The sequence below is a fragment of the Sylvia atricapilla genome, chromosome 12 (assembly GCF_009819655.1).
Source record: "Sylvia atricapilla isolate bSylAtr1 chromosome 12, bSylAtr1.pri, whole genome shotgun sequence".
In the NCBI taxonomy this organism is placed as follows: Eukaryota; Metazoa; Chordata; class Aves; order Passeriformes; family Sylviidae; genus Sylvia; species Sylvia atricapilla.
In genome coordinates this window covers 2,093,556-2,113,641 of record NC_089151.1, presented here as the reverse complement: position 1 = coordinate 2,113,641, position 20,086 = coordinate 2,093,556, and the positions used below count along the sequence as shown (strand labels likewise).

General features: G+C 47.0%; 2 protein-coding genes across 4 annotated transcripts in view; one reads left to right on the top strand and one right to left on the bottom strand.

Moving 5' to 3' along the window:
* The window catches only part of LOC136366431 (protein BANP), a 115,772-nt gene extending 115,069 nt beyond the window's left edge, over positions 1-703 (top strand). For 2 of the 3 annotated variants that reach the window (XM_066327467.1, XM_066327466.1), the window contains exon 13: positions 195-658. In XM_066327467.1, coding sequence (XP_066183564.1) covers positions 195-266 — 72 coding nt within the window. In that variant the 3' untranslated portion in view covers positions 267-658. Of the gene's footprint in view, positions 1-194 lie in introns of all 3 variants that reach the window. The other variant, XM_066327468.1, reaches the window with a different exon arrangement.
* The window catches only part of LOC136366440 (large neutral amino acids transporter small subunit 1), a 268,449-nt gene that overhangs the window by 181,074 nt on the left and 67,289 nt on the right, over positions 1-20,086 (bottom strand). The gene's annotated exons all lie outside the window — the stretch shown is intronic.

Here is a 20,086-nt window from a genome sequence, read left to right as displayed (position 1 = left end):
TTGATGTTATTTTTGGTGCCTTTGTGAGTGTGTTCCCATTCCCACTGTCACAGAGCCCACATCCATGTGGATTTTGCTGTGGAATTTTTTCCACTGGTATTCACAAGAACTTTATATTTGTAAAATAAGCTCGCATTCTCTCGGTTCCACCAATAAAAAGCACTTTTGGATTGATTTCCTGCTCTCCTTTGCAGGGCACTGACTCCCTTCAATCAGCAATCCAGCCAGAAATGCAGATAGAGCACGGAGCAATCCAAATCCAGTGAGAGGATTGAGGGATGTTGGGGAGCTGGCAGTGAACTCCAGCCAGAAATGGAGTTGGGAAGGGCTGGAAAAACCTCCCAGAGCTCAGAACCTCCAGCCATGCCCTGCTTGGCCTCACCTGGAATAATCCCAACTTCAATCACAGCTGCATCTCCACACCGAGTCCTGGCCTTCAAAAAACAAAAAAACCAACAAAAAACCCCCGTGGGCTGCACTAAAATCCACTCAGAGGGGACAAAACAAATCTTTGAGAGGGAGAGGAAGAACTCTCCTGCATCCAAACTGTGAGACTCCATCCCTGCCCAGGCTGTTTGGTCCCTCCTGTGAGAATGGAATGTCTGCAGATGTTGGAGGGGTATTGCTGCCCTGCAGTACCAGCAGAGAAAAGTTCCAGATATTTTTCACTGTTGGAACAGCCTTTTCTTTCTTTCTTTCTTTTTTTTTTTTTTTTTTTTTTAAATTTGCTATGGTGTTTATAACCAAAAAAAAAAAAAAAAAAAAAAAAAAAAGAAGGAAAAATCCCTTGACAGCAAGTCTTGGCCTTTTGCTGGTGTTTTCTGTTCAGTGTCATGAAAACTGTATTTGCAGAAGACTAACACTTTTGTTTGTACTGTCGCTTAACTACTTTTCTAGGGGAAAATGCTTTAAAAAAAATGCTGTAATTACGCATTTCTAATGAAAAATAAATGTGTATTTATGATAGTGCAGCTCTAAGTTGCTCTGCCTTGGGAATGAGTCTGGCTTGGCTGGGCAGGAATGTTGTCCTGGAGGAGCTGGGGATGGATCCACACTCAAAGAAGGAAGAACCCAATCCCAGACCATTTTATTTTCTAAATTCCCAATCCCAGACCATTTTATTTTCTAAATTCCCAATCCCAGACCGTTTTATTTTCTAAATTCCCAATCCCAGACCATTTTATTGTCTAAATTCCCAATCCCGGACCATTTTGTTGTCTAAGTTCCCATTTCAAGATAAATGGGAGAGTTGAGTTCTTGAGTGTGCCAAATGTCATGAATTTAAGAAATAATTTTATGTAATGTGAACAATTCTGAGCTCTCTTCCTTTCAGCATCCAAGATCCAGGTGAAATCCCCTTTCCTCTGAAAGTTCTGGGAAATTTGATATGGATTTTGACAAAGCACCATTGTCCTGTTTGTTAAACCTGAGTGCAAAGGAAACCTGTCTGCTGTCACCTGGTTATTTTTAATGATGCATGTTTTGAAAAATAGAGTTTGGAAAAGAAGAGTTTGGAAAATAAGAGTTTGGAAAACAGAGTTTGGAAAACTGAGTTTGGAAAACAGACTTTGGAAAATAAGAGAGGGAGGTGCTGCTTTGTGTTTAATTTCCAGCTGATTTCCCACAGGGTCATTCCCAATATATGGCTCATAATGCATTTAATGAATTGATAGATGAGGTTTGGCCACAAATCCCACGTGTTTGAATCCAGGATGACTTGAATATTTTTTTTTTTATTTTTTATTATTTATTACCAAAGGAAGGGTTAAGCACCTCCCAGCTTCTGGGAATGTTGTCCCTGGTAAGTGTCGCACTTTCTATAAATTCCTCCTTCTCTTCAGGATATTTCTTGACACAGCAGCACAATGCAGACAGCCACAGCTTGTGGAGCTCGGGGTCTGCAGCAGGCCAGGAATTTGGCTGCTCTTCAGCTCCTTTTTGAGTGCTGCTCCTCAGCCTGGGGGATCTTGGAAGAGCTTGGCACCCAAAGAGGGACCTAAAAATAAAGCCAGGCACGGATATTTTAATAATCATGGAATCATGGAATGGTTTGGGTGGGAAGGGATCTTCAGGATCATCCAAATCCACCCCCTGCCATGAGCAGGGACATCTTCCACCATCCCAGGTTATTCCAAACTGGCTTTGGACACTTCCAGGGATGGAGCAGCCACAGCTTCTCTGGGAAATCCATTGCAGGGCCTCCCCAACCTCACAGAGAACAAACAATTCCTTCCCAACATCCCTCTATCCTTGCCCTCAGTGGGATCCATTCCCTGTCAGGTTGAGTTGGGAATTCCTCACTGTCCCTCAGGTTTGTGACCTCAAAATTTTGTCCTCCTTGCGTTTTCCAGCTGAAGCTCAGGAGGAAGTTGAGCTCAGGAGATTTCAACACTGAGCCAGGGATTCTGGTGAGTATTCCCTGTCCCTGCTCCCTCTCTGGGGGTTTGAGCTCCTTGTCCAGGAAATGTCTCCAGGAATGCTGGATGTGTTTTCCAGTCATCACGGGCTGTGCCACCAACAAATAAATCATACCTCAAATGGGTGATTGAGGGGTGAATTCCCTCCTGGGAATGTCTGTGAGGTTCTGGGCTGGGTGAAGGCACCTTCACCTCGAGGTTGTACCAAAAATATCTCCAAAATTGGAAGAAATGCTGGAAGTTTTGGAAGATAAGGAAGCTCCTGGGGGTGCTGAGGGTTTCTCTGGCTCTGAGTTTGGGAGGGCTGCTGTTGGTTCACCACGGATGTGGTCCCACCCTTGAAGGCAATTTTCAGTAAATCACCTACAAACACTCCATTTACATCTCCCGTTACTCCCAATCTCTGCCTTTTTTACTAATAAACTTCTTTTTTCCCCTCAGCAAACCTTCCAACATCCTCATTTTCACCGTTCTTTTCCTCCTCACTCCGTTTCTGTCCAGGAGAGATGGAGACCAGGGTTTTTCAGAGGATGTTTCCTGTGGGGTTAGACTTGGACCAGCTGCTTGTTTTGTTGGAATTCATCTCATGCCCTGCAGAGCCCAGTTTTCCTGGGATGATTTTGGTGAGAGCAATATTTCGGTGTTCAGGTTTTGTGGGGAGGGAAGAGCCTCCAGTTGCCCTCCTTGACCCTGTTGGTTATTTTTAATATTCAGTTCACTAAAGGCACGACCATTTATCCTGATTTTTACTAAAATTCTCTTAGTGGACCGTTATTAAGACCCTTCAGATCATTTAATCTTGAATCCTGCCTGAAAAGAAGGATCCTTGAGGGTTTCCTGATTAAAACTAAAAAATTCTGGTTGGATTGTACAGCAGGAAATGGGGCCCAGAAAAGCGATGGATGTGAGGAATTTCTTCCCTGCCTTTTCTTCCTTTTATTCCCTGTTGGTTTTATGTATTTTTGTCTTGCAAAACAAATCTATAAAACCCATCACCCTCCTGTGACCCAAATAAATGGGAATGTCTCCGTGAGCTGCATTTTCAGGCGTTCCAGCATTGACGCTTTGCCTGTAAAGCAAAGAATTCCATCCAAAAAAAGTCCCTCTGCTGCTCCACGGTGGAGCTCCTGCTGTGTGGAGATCCTCTGGTAGCCCTGGATTTTATTATCCAATTCCATGGATATGGAGTTTCCTGTTAGAAAAAAAAAAAAAAAACACCGGGAGAAAACCAATCCCTACAAAAAACCAAAAACAAAAAATTCCTAAAAAAACTCCAAATCATGGCAGGATCTCACAAGTCCTGTTAGCAATCAGTTGTCCTGCCGAATTCCCAATTATCCCAGCGCTGCAAATTTCGAGCTGGAGCTGTGATTGAGCAGGAACTGTTTCCCATTATGAGGGATAAGAATGTTCCTTTCATTCCTGGCGATCCCAAAGCTCTGGTGGGAGCTTCGGAGGAGCCCTGGGCACTCAGAGCTCATTTCCTGGGATGGAGCTGGGAAAAAAGGGAATCATTGAGCTGGGAAAGTTCCTGCTCAGTCTGCTGCTGCTGCAGGCTCACACAGAGCTGGGGCTGCTGCCTGACATTCCCAAAGGTGCATTTGGATCCCCAAAAATGGGAATATCTCAGCGGGAGGAGCCGTGCACAGCCCGCAGTCCAAGGCAGGGCTCAACTCTCCTCTTTCTCCAGGTGATTTTTAATCAAATCTTGTTCCTTGTCATGATAAATCGGATGGAAATGGATTGAAAAAAACGATTTTTCCCCATTTATGACTCATACAAAGTCGAGCAAATGTCTCCTTTGTTTAACTTTTTTTACCTTCCTGTAAACTGAATTCTACTTTTCTAAGTTTTCTCCTCTTTGTTTCTTATGCAATTTTTCCTTTTTTTGCAAAGGAAAAAATGTCTTCTAGTGATAATAAATAATAAAATCTCCTATTTGGGGCAGAAAATAAATCTTTTATATGTTTTATCTATTTTATTCATGATATGGATTTTTAAATTAACCAACAGGCAGGGAAAAGCTCTGGAGATCTGGTCCCTCTGTTCAATCTGTGTTTTGGGTGTTGAATTAAACTGCCCAGTTCCAGCTCTCCATCAGGTTTAGGATGAGATTCCATTTGATATTATTATTACCATGAATATCATTTACACCATTTCCCAGTAAAGGTTTTTCCTGGGAGTTAAAGTGATGGTGAAACACAACAAAAACCTGGATGGAAAACTGAGATCAGGCTGAGCCTGTGCTCATTGTCCCTCAGTGCTCCGTGACCTGGAATTCGATGGGATTTCAAAAAATAACCATGAAAATGAGAAATATCCTTAATTCCCAAAGATTTTTTCCCCAGAATCTTTGGGATTTCTGTTTTCCAGATGCACTGGGCTTGGCTTGCACTGAAGCAGTGAAATCAAAGGGACTTTGCTGTTTTATTGTTGCCACAGGGACACAGCTCCGCTGTCCATGGATGGAAATGATTCCAGTTGGGAGTGAGGGACTCTTCATTCCATTTCCCACTGGCCTGATGGGAAAAGCAGGAAAAAAACCTGGGAGATGTCCAGCACTGCTTGAGTAGCTGAAAGGTAGGGCTCAAATCTCTATTTTATATATAGATGCACTTATTTGTATTTATTTATATATTTATTTATTTTAATATTTATTTATATTTATTTATATTTATTTGCATGTATTTATCTATTTATCAGATTAATTTTTTTTTAAATATATGTGCCACATATACAATATAGGTATATTTGGTTTTATATGCACCACTCATAAAACATCAATTTATTTATATATATTAATATGTACAATATATAACACGTAATTTTTATATACCGTATATACAATATCTATATTTATTTTTATGTATGCACCATGGAGACTGTATGTATTTATTTTTATATTAATGCACCATATATACAACATATATGTATATGCACCCTGTTTATATTTGTATTTATATTTTAATAGAAATATATAAATATATTTGATCTATTTATATAGAAATATACATCTGTTTATATTGCATTTTTATTTTTATTTTTATTTTTATTTTTATTTTTATTTTTATTTCTTTTTTTATTTCTTTTTTATATATCTATATGTATTTTTTATATCTATTTCTATATTTATAAACCCCATGCTCTGCTGCATCCTGAGTTCCATTTATCAGAGGAAAAAACTAAAGCAATTTTAGCCCTTAATTTCATGCACAGGAAAGATGTTTTTTACTGGGGCTGATTTAACAGCTTCCCAAAAATTCCCCCAGTTGGAAATTCCAGCGTTTGATGTTAATTAGGAACATTTTCAGTCCGTAACCAGATTTATCCCACGTGGCAGTGAACCCTTTTGGGAACGCTCAGGTGATGACACTGGGAATTCTGCTGAGTCCCAGTTTGGGCTGGAACAGCAAAAAACTCACCCTTTGGTGCCTTTTCTCCCCAAAAACTTGCCTCTCCCAGCTCCTGTGGGGGCACTGGGGTGGTTTTAATCGGCCCCATCCCGTGGGATTTGTCCAGCTCGGCTCCATCCCATCCCAGGAACGCCGCGCTCTCCTTGGGGCCATCTGCCTTGCACAATTCCTGGGATTTTACAGCCATTTCATTACTCAATCCTCCCTCAACTCTCTTCATCCCCCTGCTCTAATGGGCTCCCTGCTCTCCTCAGCAAAACCGGCCGAGAAATCAAAAAATAAAAAATAAAAAAAAACAATCCAACTGTTCAGAGAAGAGGAGGCGGGAGGAATCCAGGGAAAACTGAAGCAAAAAAAACAAACCTCACAAAACCGTGGAGCAGTTTGTTGGTTTGGTTGGATCCCTCCCTCCTTTTCCATGCTCAGGTTGCTTTTCCCTCCTCTCTGCAGCCCTGGGAAATTCCTGGGAAATTCCTGATTTTCTGGCATCAAACAGCTCCCCAAATTCCCTCCTTTATCCCAGGAGCAGCAGCGCTGGAGGTAGGCAGGGGCGAGGTGGAGGGGAGAGGCTTGGGGAGAATTTTCCATCCTTTTTTTTTTCCTTTCCCATTTTGTTTATCCCTTGCTGGGTTTTGAAGGAGCCTGTAAACATCTGGGGGGATTTACATCTGGTTTGGGTTCTGCCTGAAATTCCTGGGAGTTTCGTTCAGTTGAGCGTTAGAACGAAAGCAGCAGCTCCTCTGGCAGGTTCTGCCTCAGGATTTTCCAAAAATAAGCTCTGCATCCCCACACTTCCCCCTCTGACACTTCCCTGAGTTCTCATGGAAGTTTTCTTGCGTGGCAAAGAGCTCAGTGAGGCTTGAGCTCAGTGACAAGAACGATTCCCTTTTATTTTCCGTATTGTAAAAGGTGGAATGTCTTAATTTTCCTGCCAGAAAATCCACCTTGTAGGAATATTCCCTAAAAAACCCTTGGAATGTCTTTGAGTGGATTGACAGTTTTCCATGCTGATCCTTTCTCTGAGCAAATGCAACACTCCTGGCACGGATAAAATTCATCAGTAGGAAGTGGTTGAACCTTTTGGGGCGGGGTTTTTGTGTTTGGTTTTGGTTTTGTTTGGGGATTTACCTGTGTCATTCCCTGCTCCAATCCTGCTGGAATCCCAGCTCCGTGTCCTTGGATCTGAGGTCCCTCAGGCTCTGGGCTCCAAGTCCAGATTTTTGCAGCTTTAATTGGTGTGCAAATTCATCAAGTCGAGGGTAAATTGAAAAAGCTCGTGATTGGAATTTTGCTGTTAGGGAGAAAAATTGGGGAAAAGCTTTTCAATTTGGGCATGGAAGGAATTGCAGGAACTTCGAGGCAGGAAATCCAGGTGGGAATGGAGGCAGAGGGGTTGGCAGGGTGGGGAGGAGGAGGAGCAGTGCCCAAACAACTGCGGAGTGGGGGATCCTTCATCTTCAGCTCTGCCACTGCCAAATGTCACCAAACACAGCCCCATAGAGCCTTGGGATGGGAATGGGAATGGGAATGGGAATGGGAATGGGAATGGGGATGGGGATGGGAATGGGGATGGGGATGGGAATGGGAATGGGAATGGGGATGGGAATGGGAATGGGGATGGGAATGGGAATGGGGATGGGAATGGGAATGGGGATGGAAATGGAAATGGAAATAAGAATGAGGATGGGAATGGGAATGAAAATGGAAATAGAAATAGAAATAGAAATAGAAATAGAAATAGAAATAGAAATAGAAATAGAAATAGAAATAGAAATAGAAATAGAAATAGAAATGGGATTGGGATGGGGATGGGACTGGCAATGGGAACAGGAACGGGACTGGGAATAGGAATGGGATGGGAATGGGAATGGGAATAGGAATGGAAGTGGGATGGGAATAGGAATGGGAATGGGAGTGGGACTCGGAATAGGAATGGGAATGGGAATAGGAATAGGAATGGAAGTGGGATGGGAATAGGAATGGGAATGGGAGTGGGACTCGGAATAGGAGTGGGATGGGATGAGAATGGGAATGGCAGTGGGATGGGAATGGGACTGGGAATGGTGTATGACAGCCTGGGCTGGGTGTGCGAGGCGGATCCCAAGGGATCCACGTGATCCAGAGCCACTGGATCCACTCCCAGGCTCTGTCACGGAACGTTCCCTCTGTTCCCTCCCTGGGCCAGAAAGCACCACCCAACAACGTGGGAAATATCCGAAATGTAGAGAATCAGGAGTCATTCAGGTTGGAAAAGACCTTCAGGGCCATCAAATCCAACCATCCCCAGCACTGCCAAGGCCAGGGCTGGACAATCCTGGGGAAGGAATTGTTCCTAACACTGAGGAAATAAACGTCTTGCTCATGTGAAGTTCTCCAAGGAGGAGGGTTGAGTTGGGCTAAAAGTGCATTTTACTGGGATCTGACCAGAGAAACGATGGGTTTTCATCCCCCTTGTTTGTGGGGGAACAGCAAATCTCTGGCTGGAAGCCCATGGACTGATCACCATTGTAATAATAAAAAAAAAAATGGAGATAAAAGCAATTTTAAAAAGCCTTGAAACCCCTTAATCCTTTGGGGCTGGTTTCTGAGCGTCCAGAATTAAAAATACAATTAAAAAGAGCTTTCCTACAGCACAGAGTTAATAAGCAGGGAACAGAAAACACCGATTTTCCTCTTGAAATGCCCTCTTGCCTCTTCCTTCTGTCCCTGGGATTTTGGTGGGGGCTGACCAGACAGACCCTTCCAGCAAAAGGAGGGTTAACTCCTGGAGAAAGGGGGTGGAGAGGGAATCCCAGCTTGGAACTTGAGACTTTCCAGCTGAGAAAGAAAGATTTGGAGATGCAGACGTAATCCCAGAGCTCTGCAATCGGCTCCCTGTCAAAGGAAGTGGGGGAAAAGCGCAGGGAAAGAAGCGGCCAGGCGGGCTGGGTGCAGGGCAGGACACGGAGCAGCAGTGCCACCTCCTCCTCCAGGGTGAGTATGGGAAAACCTCCCCTCGAAACTCGTGGGAAACGGTTGGAATGTTGGGAACGGCTCGGTGGGAAGGTCAGGAGCCGAGGTGAAGTCAGGTTCTTTGGGACCAGGTGATCTCTTCCTGCAGGTTTTCCTGCAGCCAGGCTCCAGGGATGAGCTTGGGGGAGGGTCTGGAGCAGAACCTCTGTAATTCCTGCCGTAAATCCAAAAGTCCCCACGAGCTGCCAAGGGCTGCAAACAAACTCCTGGAGTGGGAATGCAGATTTGTGTGGATTTCATCTCAAAATGGGAGCGTTTGGATTTGCGTGGCTTTAACTCCTTCGGCTTGAGCTGCTCTCCTTTGCCTGCCTGCTCCTTGAGCTGCAGGATTCCAGGTGATTCCTGCATTCAGGATGGGCTTTCCTGAACTTTGGAGCATCCTGGTGGAGCTCCACACTTTATTTGCTGTCTGTGGGATGCTCCACAACTGCTGCACTGAGCGTGGGAGGGGGGTTTGTGCTCCGGAGGATCCCAGGATTTCCTGATTGATCCAGACACCGGGAAGGATGGGAAGAGATGCTGCAGCCTTGCTTCTCCACGGGAGTTCCCAACCTTGCCAGGTCCATGGGGACGGGATGTTCCAGCTGGGGTGGCGTTTATTGCAGCGTTATTATTCATATTATTAATAATATCATTAATATTTATGCGGCGGTTCACGGGTAACGCTCTCAGCTCCCCAAAACCATTCCAGGCTGCCTCTTTGTGGGGCTGTGTTTGTGAAATGCCTGTTTTCCATTACGAAGCCGGGAGATAAACGAAGATGACAGTCACATTTTCCTAACATAAATTTCTCCCTTTTTCCACCCCCCTCTTACCCCGTCCTCCTTGGAAACCATCAATCCCAGCAGCCTGGCTGCCTGCTCCAGACATCAAAAGGGCCTGGGTTTACGAGCCCTGCTGGCCTGGGTCAGGTCCTGTGCAGGAGAGACACAGATGATCCAAATCATCCACATGACAGCAGCGAGCTGGGATGGGAAGAGGAGTGAAAAGAGGAAGCTGGACATTGTGGGAGGGGAAGGAAAACTCTCCTGAGAGGACTTGTCTCAGCTGATGCACTTCAGGTGGTGGGGAGAGATTTTTTCCTGCTTTTGCTGGCTGGTCAACATCTTCCTGTTTTCCTGCCCTAAATGTTTTCAGCCCTAAGAACTCAACCTTTTGAGCTCAAACTCGTGGCCAAGTTGTTGTCTCATCACATCTCCATGAGTGCAACATCCTTTGCTCTTGGCCTGGCTGGATGCTGCCTTTTGCCCAGATCAGATCCATTCACAAACTTCCTCTCCTTGGCTTTTCCTTCCCTGTCACATCAAATATCCCTCAGGACTTTGGCTGTCCTCAGCCCTTACCCTGCTCTCGTTTCAATCTGCTCCTTCCCCCCGCTGCTGCCCCTTGGCAGGACCAAAATTTCAATGCAAACAGTGAAAATGCAGAATTCCAGTGCAATTTCAAAGCTTCCTTTAGTCCCATTCCCCGTTTGCCTGGACCTTCTGTCCCTCTGAGCTTGGATCATCCTTCCTGATGCAGGCCCTTCCACCTTTTTGTGGGATATTAAGAGCATTTCTTCCATGAATTTCAGCTGTCACCAGCTCAGAGCTCTGGGTCAGTGATATTTCTTTTTTTTTTTTCATTATAATTATGCTAAGATTAAACATAATTACCTCGTAATTATGACACCCAAGGCTCGAGTTACAGATGGGAAACCTTGTTTTGGATTTTGCTCTGCTTTAAAAACTTCCCTGTGCCTTGAAGAACAGCTCAAACCAATGGAGCTGTTAAAATAAACCCTTTTTTACATCTTCAACCTGCTCAGGAAACCTTCAGTAACCAACACTCCAAAGGATAGGAACAAAGAATCCTGGATCACAAAGGACAAAGATTCCTAGCCCTTTCCTGCCTTCCTTGATTTTAATTCTTAATATTTGCCCTAAATAAATTCCATTTCCAAGGAAGAAGAAGAAGAAGAAGAAGAAGAAGAAGAAGAAGAAGAAAAAGAAGAGGAAGAAGAAGAAGAAGAAGAAGAAGAAGAAGAAGAAGAAGAAGAAGAAGAAGAAGAAGAAGAAGAAGAAGAAGAAGAAGAATTTAAATAAATTAAAATTAAAAAATGGGAGTTCTATATCGTGGGGCAATGTCTGTCCAGCAAGTCTGAGCTCTTGTCCTCATGTGTCTGGAAAATGTCTATTTATATCCAATGTGCAGAGGCTTTTCCCAGTTTCCAGGTGGGGATTTGCTGGAGGCTGCTCTGGGCCCTGCTGGCAGGGCCAGCCTCAGTCACTCTCCTGCTGCTGCACAGAAATTTGGGATTTCTTTTTTGCACTTGCTGCTTCTTTTCCTCCTGGGTTTTAAATCCCCTTGGTTTATGGCAGGGAGGTGAAGCCAAGGGCAGCTCCACTCCCTGAACTCCTCCCAGAACTCTGGGCTGGGATTTCTCTTTTCCCTCAGGCATCTCTCTTAAACCCAGACAGAAAATCCACTTTTTCCTCAGCCACCTCTTATAACCCGAGTATAAAATTCACTCCTTCATCCACCTCTCTTCACCCAGACGTAAAATTCCCACTTTTCCCTCAGCCACTTCTTTTAAACCAGACATCAAATCCACTTTTTCCCTCACCCATCCCTTTTAACTCAGATATAAAATCCACTCTTCTCCCTCATCCACCTCTTTTAGTCCAGATATAAAATTCCTTTTTTTCCCTCAGCCACCTCTTTTAACCTAGATATAAAATCCACATTTTCTCTCCATCCATCCCTTCTAAACCAGACATAAAATCCATTCTTCTCCCTTGTCCACCTCTTTTAACCCAGATATAAAATCTCACTTTTCCCCTCACCTATCCCTTTTTAACTCAGATATAAAATCCACTCTTTTTCCTCATCCACCTCTTTTAATCCAGTTATAAAATCCCCTTTTTTCCCTCAGCCACCTCTTTTAACCCAGATATAAAATCCACTCTTTCTCCCCATCCATCCCTTTTAAACCAGAGATAAAATCCATTCTTCTCCCTCACCCATCCCTTTTAACTCAGATATAAAATCCCACTTTTCCCCACACCTATCCCTTTTAACTCAGACATAAAATCCACTCTTTTTCTTCATCCACCTCTTTTAACCCAGATATAAAACCCATTCTTCTCCCTCATTCTTCTGCCTCATCCACCTCTTCTAACCCAGATATAAAATCCCACTTTTCCCTCACCTGTGCCTTTTAACCCAGACATAAAATCCACTTTTTTTCCTTCAGCCACCTCTTTTAACCCAGATATAAAATCCATTCTTCTCCCTCATCCACCTCTTTTTACCCAGATATAAAATCTCTCTTTCTCCCCATCCATCCCTTTTAACTCAGATATAAAATCCACTCTTTTTCCTCATCCACCTCTCTTAATCCAGATATAAAATCCCCTTTTTTCCCTCAGCCACCTCTTTTAACCCAGATATAAAATCCCACATTTCCCTCACCTATCCCTTTTAACTCAGACATAAAATCCACTCTTTTTCCTCATCCACCTCTTTTAACCCAGACATAAAATCCATTCTTCTCCCTCATTCTTCTCCTTCATCCACCTCTTCTAACCCAGATCTAAAATCCCACTTTTCCCTCACCCATCCCTTTTAACCCAGACACAAAATCCCATTTTTCCCTGATCCAGCCCTATTTCCCTGCCCGAGGATGTTCCCCTTCTCTCGGTGCTGAGCCCCGGGGTGAGGATTTGGCTGTGGGCTGCTCCCAGCCCCTGGCTCAGCATTCCCATGTCCTGCTGCTCTTCCCAAGCCTGGGCTGGGACCTCTCCTAAGGAATTGTCTGGTTCCTGAGGCTGCCAAGAGCCAGGGCAGCTCCTGCTGAGGGACACACGGAGCGCGGCAGCGTCTGACCTCGGCAGAGCTCTCTTGGGAAAGGGGAGACAAAAAGGCAAGAAATAAAGCAAACAAAACAAGGAACAGCTCTGCAAGTGCCAGAAGCAAAAGTCAGTGCAGATAGCAAGTTGGGTTTGGGTTTTGTTTGGGTTTTTTATTTTTTCTCCTCTCTTCTATTTTTAATCCGCTCGCTTTCATTTTTTCTCCGGAGCTCGTGGAAAGGATGAGTTTGTGGATAAGGAAAAGGGGCTGAACTTGTGCTGAGACAGAGATAATCTGAGTGATCAGTGCAGGGAAGGGGGACACACAACTCCTGCGAGCCACTCCGCTGAAATTTGGGCAAATCCCTCTTTGTCTGGGACATTTTCCTGCTTCTGCAGAGGCTCCAGCCCCAAATCCAGTGTCAGGGCAGCGTTGGTACAAGAATTCGTCTTTGAATTCAGCGGAATTTGTTTGGATCACTAATTTCCTCAAGGACATGCTGCAGTGGAGGAAATCCACTCTATTTTTTTTAGCACACAAGGTATCCAGTTGCAGGGTCTCTGAGGGGTGGGAAATCACTTTCCCAAACTAATAGTCCTGGGGTGGAGAAATTATTAGTGCTAATTACACCCTGAAGCAGCAAAGCATCAGAGCAGATCCCAGCCAGGCATGTGGGTGCTGAAAGAGCAGGAAAATGGATGGGGCAGTGGGGAGATAAAGGCTCCACGCTGCTCGTGCTGTGTTTTGTCCCCGGGCAGAGCCACATCAGTGCCTAAATTACATTTCTCTCAGCAAAAGGTCTTAACGAGGAACTCGCAATTGCAAGGAGTCGTGCGTGGCTCTCCTCCAGCTCCCTGCTTTTTGGGACCCTTGGAAAGATGGAAAGCAGCTCGTTTTTACCTTCAGACTGACCTTGGATCTCCTGACCTGTGGGATTAAAGGGGCTCTGGACGTGGCAGTTCCAGCCCTTGCTGTCCCCTCCCCATCCATCCCTGAGGTCGTGGCTTCACCTTGGACACTTCCAGAGATCCAGGGGCAGCCGCAGCTGCTCTGGGAAATCCATTCCAGGGCCTCCTCACCTTCCCAGGGAGAAACCAGTAGGAATTGATGATGGCTCTTTCCTCAGAGACCTCAGATCACCACCCACCACCATATCCTGCAAAATATTCCAGGAGAAACCGAGGGCTGGCCAGGCCTGAACTTCCTGACTCAAACAGAGAGATTTTCCTGGAGAATTTGAGCTGAATCCCTGCAGGGAAACCTGCACTGAGTCCTGGCTGCTCACACACCTCCAGGACAGCTCCAGGTCAGGTGTCCATTGGGAGCTGGGGACACTCTGGGGTGTCCTCGTGGGTGACAGTCCCTGAACAGCAGCAGCTGGTGCTGAACAACTCCCCCCAGGTGGGACATTCCCAAAGGAATGGCTTCTTCCCTGGAAAACTGGTTTTTCCAGGGGATGGAGATGAGGAACAGTCCAGTGGCACCTGGGGCTGAGCCAGGGAGGTTTTGTGCTCATCTGTCTGCTGTTGGAAACAACCCCCCAGGGAAAATCCTGGAGAATTGAACAGAAATCCATTCCTGCTTTTTCCAAACCCTCCTTCGCTGGTTTAATGTTTTTGAGGTGCAGCTTTGTCCCAGACAGGCCACTTTAACACACAATTCTCATCCTTCTCCCCAGGAATTTGTGCTGTTCCACCTGGAAAAACAAGATTCCCTTCAGGAAACTCCCTCAGGAGTGGGAGATCTGCAGAGCTCTCAGCCCCCAGCGCCTCAAGGTCAGTGGATTTTCTGGTGCATCCTTTTAAAAACCGTTGGAACTGCAGCAGGATGGGGGAATTATTGCAGAGGATAAATATCCCCTGCAAGGAACCTCACAAGGATATGGAAAAGTGCTTCCAAAAGCAAAGTTCAGCAGAGGAATCTGGATTTTTTTCCCCAATTTATTCTCTCCCCACCCTCCTGGATGGAAGAGGAGCTTGGGTTTGTTTGCACCTTGCATGAGAAATAATTATTTTTGTTTTCCTAATGACTGGAATTTGTATCAATTGGCAATATCCCAAAGGATGGGGTGAGAAAGAGCAGCTCCAGAGCTGAGTGTCAATTATTCTCCTGTCCCAGTTTGCTCCTGGGCTCGTGTCGGTTGTGTTTAATCCCAGGTGAAAGGACAGGTTTCAGCCAGGAATGAGGGAATTCCCTGAGGCTCTTCCCAGTGCTGGCTTTTCCTTGCTCAAGGAAAACTCAGATCACCTGAGTTTGGATTTTCTCTCATTTCCCATTTTAGCCACAATATTTTAGAAGATGCAGTGCAGAAAAAAAAAATAAAAATATTAAGATTTCATGCAAATGAAGGAGTGAGGAGGAGAAAATCCAAATTGTTTTGGCTCTGGGAATTCCCAGGATTTCCCTCTCCAGCCTGTGGAGACAGAGAAGTGAAAAGAAGCAGGAAAGAAAAAATCCAAGGTAGTGAAGGCACTTGAAAGCCTTCCCCATCCATCCCTCTCCTGCAGCACCTCCCACTCCAGGGCAGGAAAAGCACAAAAAAGTCAGGAAATGGTGAGGACAGAATTAGTTTTTAATTTGCTTTCCCCACGCTTTAATAATCCCCAATGCTGTTAATGATACCTTTATATTCCTCTAAAGAACAGAGCTAACAAACTTCATTTTTTTGGTCTAAGGTAGTGCTTGTTCAGGGGGTTAAACCTTCTCCCAGGTGCTATTCCAATTTTAAAAAAAAAAAAGGGATTTAAACTCCAGGAATTTCAGTCTGCAGGACAAAAAAAGATATTTATTTGAAGCTTGGGTAGGTCTGGATTTTCAGTGTCTACAACCTCCCTCCCCTCTAAAATAACACTTCAGCCGTGGTGAGGGAAACCTGGGGCCAAGTTTTACAACTTAACCACATGCAGAAGTGCTTATGCAACTGCTGCCTTGAGAGTGAACTCAGATTTGGGGCAGAAAAGGAGAGTTTTGGGACACTGAGGGTGTCAGACCTGTCTGGCACCTTTGGGGGCTTCACACCTTGGCTCCTGCGCTTTGTGGTGCTGCCAGGAGGGTTTCCTGTGTCTCCCTGGATGTCATTTAAGGTTGGGCTGGAGGCAACTTTAGGAGATGAGCAGCACCTCCTCGAGTTACTGCCTGCAGGTTAAAGCAACACCAGAAAAAATGGAGATATATATATATATACTTAAAAAAAAAATAGATATAAAAAATCCAGGCCCGGCTGGTTCCATCTGTGTGGTCTGCTCTGCTGGGGAATTCCTGCTTTGGGAGATCTGCACAGCTCCCACAGGGCTGGAGGGGGATGTGTTGGAGGGGTTCCTCAGCTTCTTTCCTTCTGGAGACCTTTAAAATCTGGTGCCTTGGAGGTTTGTGGCGGCCTTTGGATGTGTCTGTGCCACGGAAAACGAGCAGGGGACCAACACAGGGAGTGAAAGCAGAGCTCTGGAGCTGAGCCTTGGCTTTTCCCCAGCCTAATGGATATCCAGGGCTGGCCTGGAGCCTCTGGGATTGGCAGGGAGTTGTTTTCCTCAGGGATTTGGGGGAAGCTCCATGGCCTGTCCTTCCCCTGTCCCGTGATGAGATGAGAAACCCATCACCTCCGGAGAGCCTCAGCTTTTTGTTCCTTTTCCCCTCTCCCACAATGGCTCCAGGGGATTCCAGAGGGAATTTGTAGCTGTGGGCTTCCAAAGGAGCAGGATGGATTCAACTGATGAAAAATCATTAATTCCAGCCAGAGGGAGGCTCCAGGGGCCTGTGTCCTGCCCTGTGGAGCTGGATGGGGATGGACACAAGCTCTTCCCGATGGCCAGGATGCAGGGAATGGCTCCAGAGTGGCACACTTCGGGATCTTTAGGGATAGCAGTGAGGGTGTAAGCACAGGGGCGTTGCTTTCCTCTGGAGAACGAGCTGGATTTGAACAGCACAACCCTCAGGGGATCAGCTGCTCCCTCTGAGAGCTCCTTTCACATCACCCTCCCTCAGCTGAGCCCGGGCAGGACAAACCTGGAGGGGTAAATTTGGGTTGTCCCCCAAAATTTGGGGTTTCCCCCAAAATTTGGGGTTTTCCCGTTGCAGTTGGTCGGGGTGGCTCTGCAGTTGTCCCTGTCCACGCCTGGCTCATCCCAGAGCAGGAGGTGACACAAGGGAGCTGAGGGAAGGGGCAGCTCCATCTCTGCATCCCAAAAATGTGTTGGATTTGTGGTTCTCTTTTCGGGGCCGTCTGGAAAATCACTTGCTTCCAGCGAGTGGAAGTGCAGGGAAGGATTTCTGGGATAAGGCAGGGCAGATGGATCCTGTGGAACAGCCTTTTGTGCCTCCTGGGAAAGGAGCTGTGGATCCAAGGGGCTGGATCCAGGCTTTAATGTAAAACCTCGTTTTTTGGTGAGTCTGCCCTCTCCCAGCAGCAGATTCCCTTCCCTTTGGGGTCATTCCTGGGATGTGCCAGCTCTGGGAGCCTGGGCACAACCCTGGGGGATTGTGGAATGGAAATCCCATCCCATTTCCAGCCTGAGCACATCCCTGAGGGATTGTGGAGGGAAATCCCATCCTATTTCCAGCCTGAGCAGAACCCTGAGGGATTGTGGAATGGAAATCCCACCCCATTTCCACCCTGGACACATCCCTGAGGGATTGTGGAGTGGAAATCCCATCCCATTTCCAGCCTGAGCAGAACCCTGAGGGATTGTGGAGTGAAATCCCATCCCATTTCCAGCCTGAGCACATCCCTGAGGGATTGTGGAGTGAAATCCCATCCCATTTCCAGCCTGGACACATCCCTGAGGGATTGTGGAGTGGAAATCCCATCCCATTTCCAGCCTGGGCACACCCCTGAGGGATTGTGGAGTGGAAATCCCACCCCATTTCCAGCCTGGGCTGCTCAGAGAGCCTCAGGGAATGCTGCAGGCAGGGAGAAGGCAGTGAGCAGCCCCGAGGTGGTGCTGACATCCCCAATAAAGCTCAGGGAGTTCTCTCCAACTCCTGAGCCTCAGTGCTGGGATTTAATGAGCTCCAGAGCTCCAGCCACGACCCCGTTGTATTCCCAGAGCTCCCAGGTCATGGAGAACTGAAGGATTTCTTTCAACACCACAGAAAACCGGTGAAAAACAATCTCCAACTCATCCAGAGCCCACCCTGGCTTCCACCCACCGTTCCTGCCTCCGTGTGTTTGCCAGGAACCTCCTGGAAGAGGAGAGCCCAGGGCAGCTGAGCTCTGCAGGGGTTTGGGAAGGATGGATCTTTGATCCCCTTGGATCCTCCTGGGGCTGCCAGTGCCACCAAACCCCTGCTCTCCAAACAGAAATTCCCTGGGGCTCCAGGGTTTTGTCTCCTCCCCATCCCAAAGCTTTGCTTTGCTGCACTGCTCTGAGTTCTGCTTTTGTCCTGTTAATTCCTGGCAAAGTAAAGCCCAGCTAACTCCAAGCAGAGCTGGATGACAGCACATGCCGCTGGTTGTTCCTGCTCCTGCCACCTGGAGCAACATCTCCCCTTTACCTCCTCATTTTTCTCCCCTTTTCTCCCCCCTTTTCCCCCCTTTTCCCCCTTTTTTCTCCCCTTTACCTCCTCCTTTTTCTCTCCTCCTTTTTCTCTCCATTTTCTCTCATTTTTCTCCTCCTTTTCTCTCCTTTTTCTCCCCTTTACCTCCTCCTTTTTCTCCCCTTTTTCTCTCATTTTCTCCTCCTTTTTCTCCCCCTTTTCTCCTCCTTTTCACCCCTTTTTTTCTCTTTTTTTTCCCTCCTCTTTTTTCCTGTTTCCTTCCAGCCTGTTCAGTTCCTCTTCTTATTCCCCCTTTTGCTCTGCTCCTGTTCCCTGCTGTGCCCACAGGCCCTATTCCTACAGAAATGTTGTTTAATATTCCCTCACTGGAATGTTCATGGAGAATCCTTCCCACTCCACGAGTTCGTTTCTGAGCTTTCAGCGTTTTTTAGGATGTTGGTTTTTTTTTGAGCTGCTTTCACCTGTGTCAGCCAGAACCCAGGAATGGGGTGAGTTGTGTTCTGAGGCCCAGAGCTGAGGGATCTCCATCCCCACCTCCTCTGAGATGGTAAAGGAGAGGTTCAGCCCCTTCCAGCAGGGAAAACCCCCCGGGGATTTGATCCCAGTGGAGTCCACGGCAGCATTTGGTCTGATTTTAAAACACCCCAACACCTCTGGTGTGGCTCCACCTCAGAGCCCCCAAAGCTGAGCTTCTTCATCCCAAAGTGCCACGTTGAGCATCCTGAGGTCACAGCTGCCTTCCCCCAGCTGGGCAAGGCCCAGAGGTGACATTTCCAGTGGGAAAAGGCTGTGCTTGGAGCCTGGACCTTTCCCCTCCCGCTTCAGTCGCGGAGGATGAATGATTTGTTTGTCATCCGATTTGGCTTTGGCTTTTGCTGGTCCATTCAGCAGAGCTCTGCTTCGTGTGTCTGGCCAAGAAGTGACTCAGAGGAGCCAGGAGTGAGGGGCACGAGCCCTCCTGCAGCCAGGCAGGGGCTGGAATTCTTCCCTCAGCAGCTCCAGGGGCGAAGCTGGGTGAGGAAACAGAGGGAAGCGCCGGCAGGGAGGCTGGAATCAGGAGCTGCTGCACAGGGGGAGGATGGTTTGGGAAAGGACAGGCCTGTGCTGATCCAACACCCAGCACAAGGAGCTGGATGGGGTCAGGCCTCCCTGGAGAGCTCTGGGAGCTCCCAGACAGTTCTGCAGCTGGGTGGGATCCAGATGGAGCAGCCAGAGCAGGGAGTGCGTGGGTTGCTGAGGATGAGTTTCCATTCCTCGTCCTCCATCCCAGCAGGAGTTTTTATATGGCAATAACTGAAGGAATTCTGCTTTCCCAGTAGCACCGGGCTCCTCTTGGGGGTTTTGGGAGGCACTTTTGGGGCTGGGAATGTGGGGTGGGAAGGGAAGCCCATCCAGGTGGTCCTGGGGAGGGTTGGGCAGTGTGGAAGGGAAGGATGCTGCACTTTTAGGGAGAGCAGGATCCCACTGGGAGCCAGTTTGGCTCCTGCAGCACTGGATGGCAACTGCTGCCTTTTGTATGGAATTGTCTTGTCCAGCTTTTATTCCAGGGCAGCAGCTCCTTCCTTCCCCCATGGAAGTTCCTCCAGAAGTCCAACCCCTGGCTGGATTGAGGGAATTTTCATGGGCTGGGCTGAAGGGCTGGGATGTGACCCTTTGCTGGGAAAGCTGGAATTCCTGACCCTGTGGGAGTGACTGAACCCAGGAGCTGAGCTGGTCAGTGCTGCTGGAGCTTCGGCTTCTCCTCTGGAAGGGACCAAACACCAGGAAAAGTCTGTGGGATCAGGGAACAGGAACCAGCAGAGCTGAGCCCGGGCCTTGGCTGTGCCCTGGGCTCAGTGCAGTCACTGAGGGAGTCATTTCAGGTCACCCTGGAAAAAAACCAGCTCCTAATGTGGGGAATTGAGTCAGGCTTTAACAGTG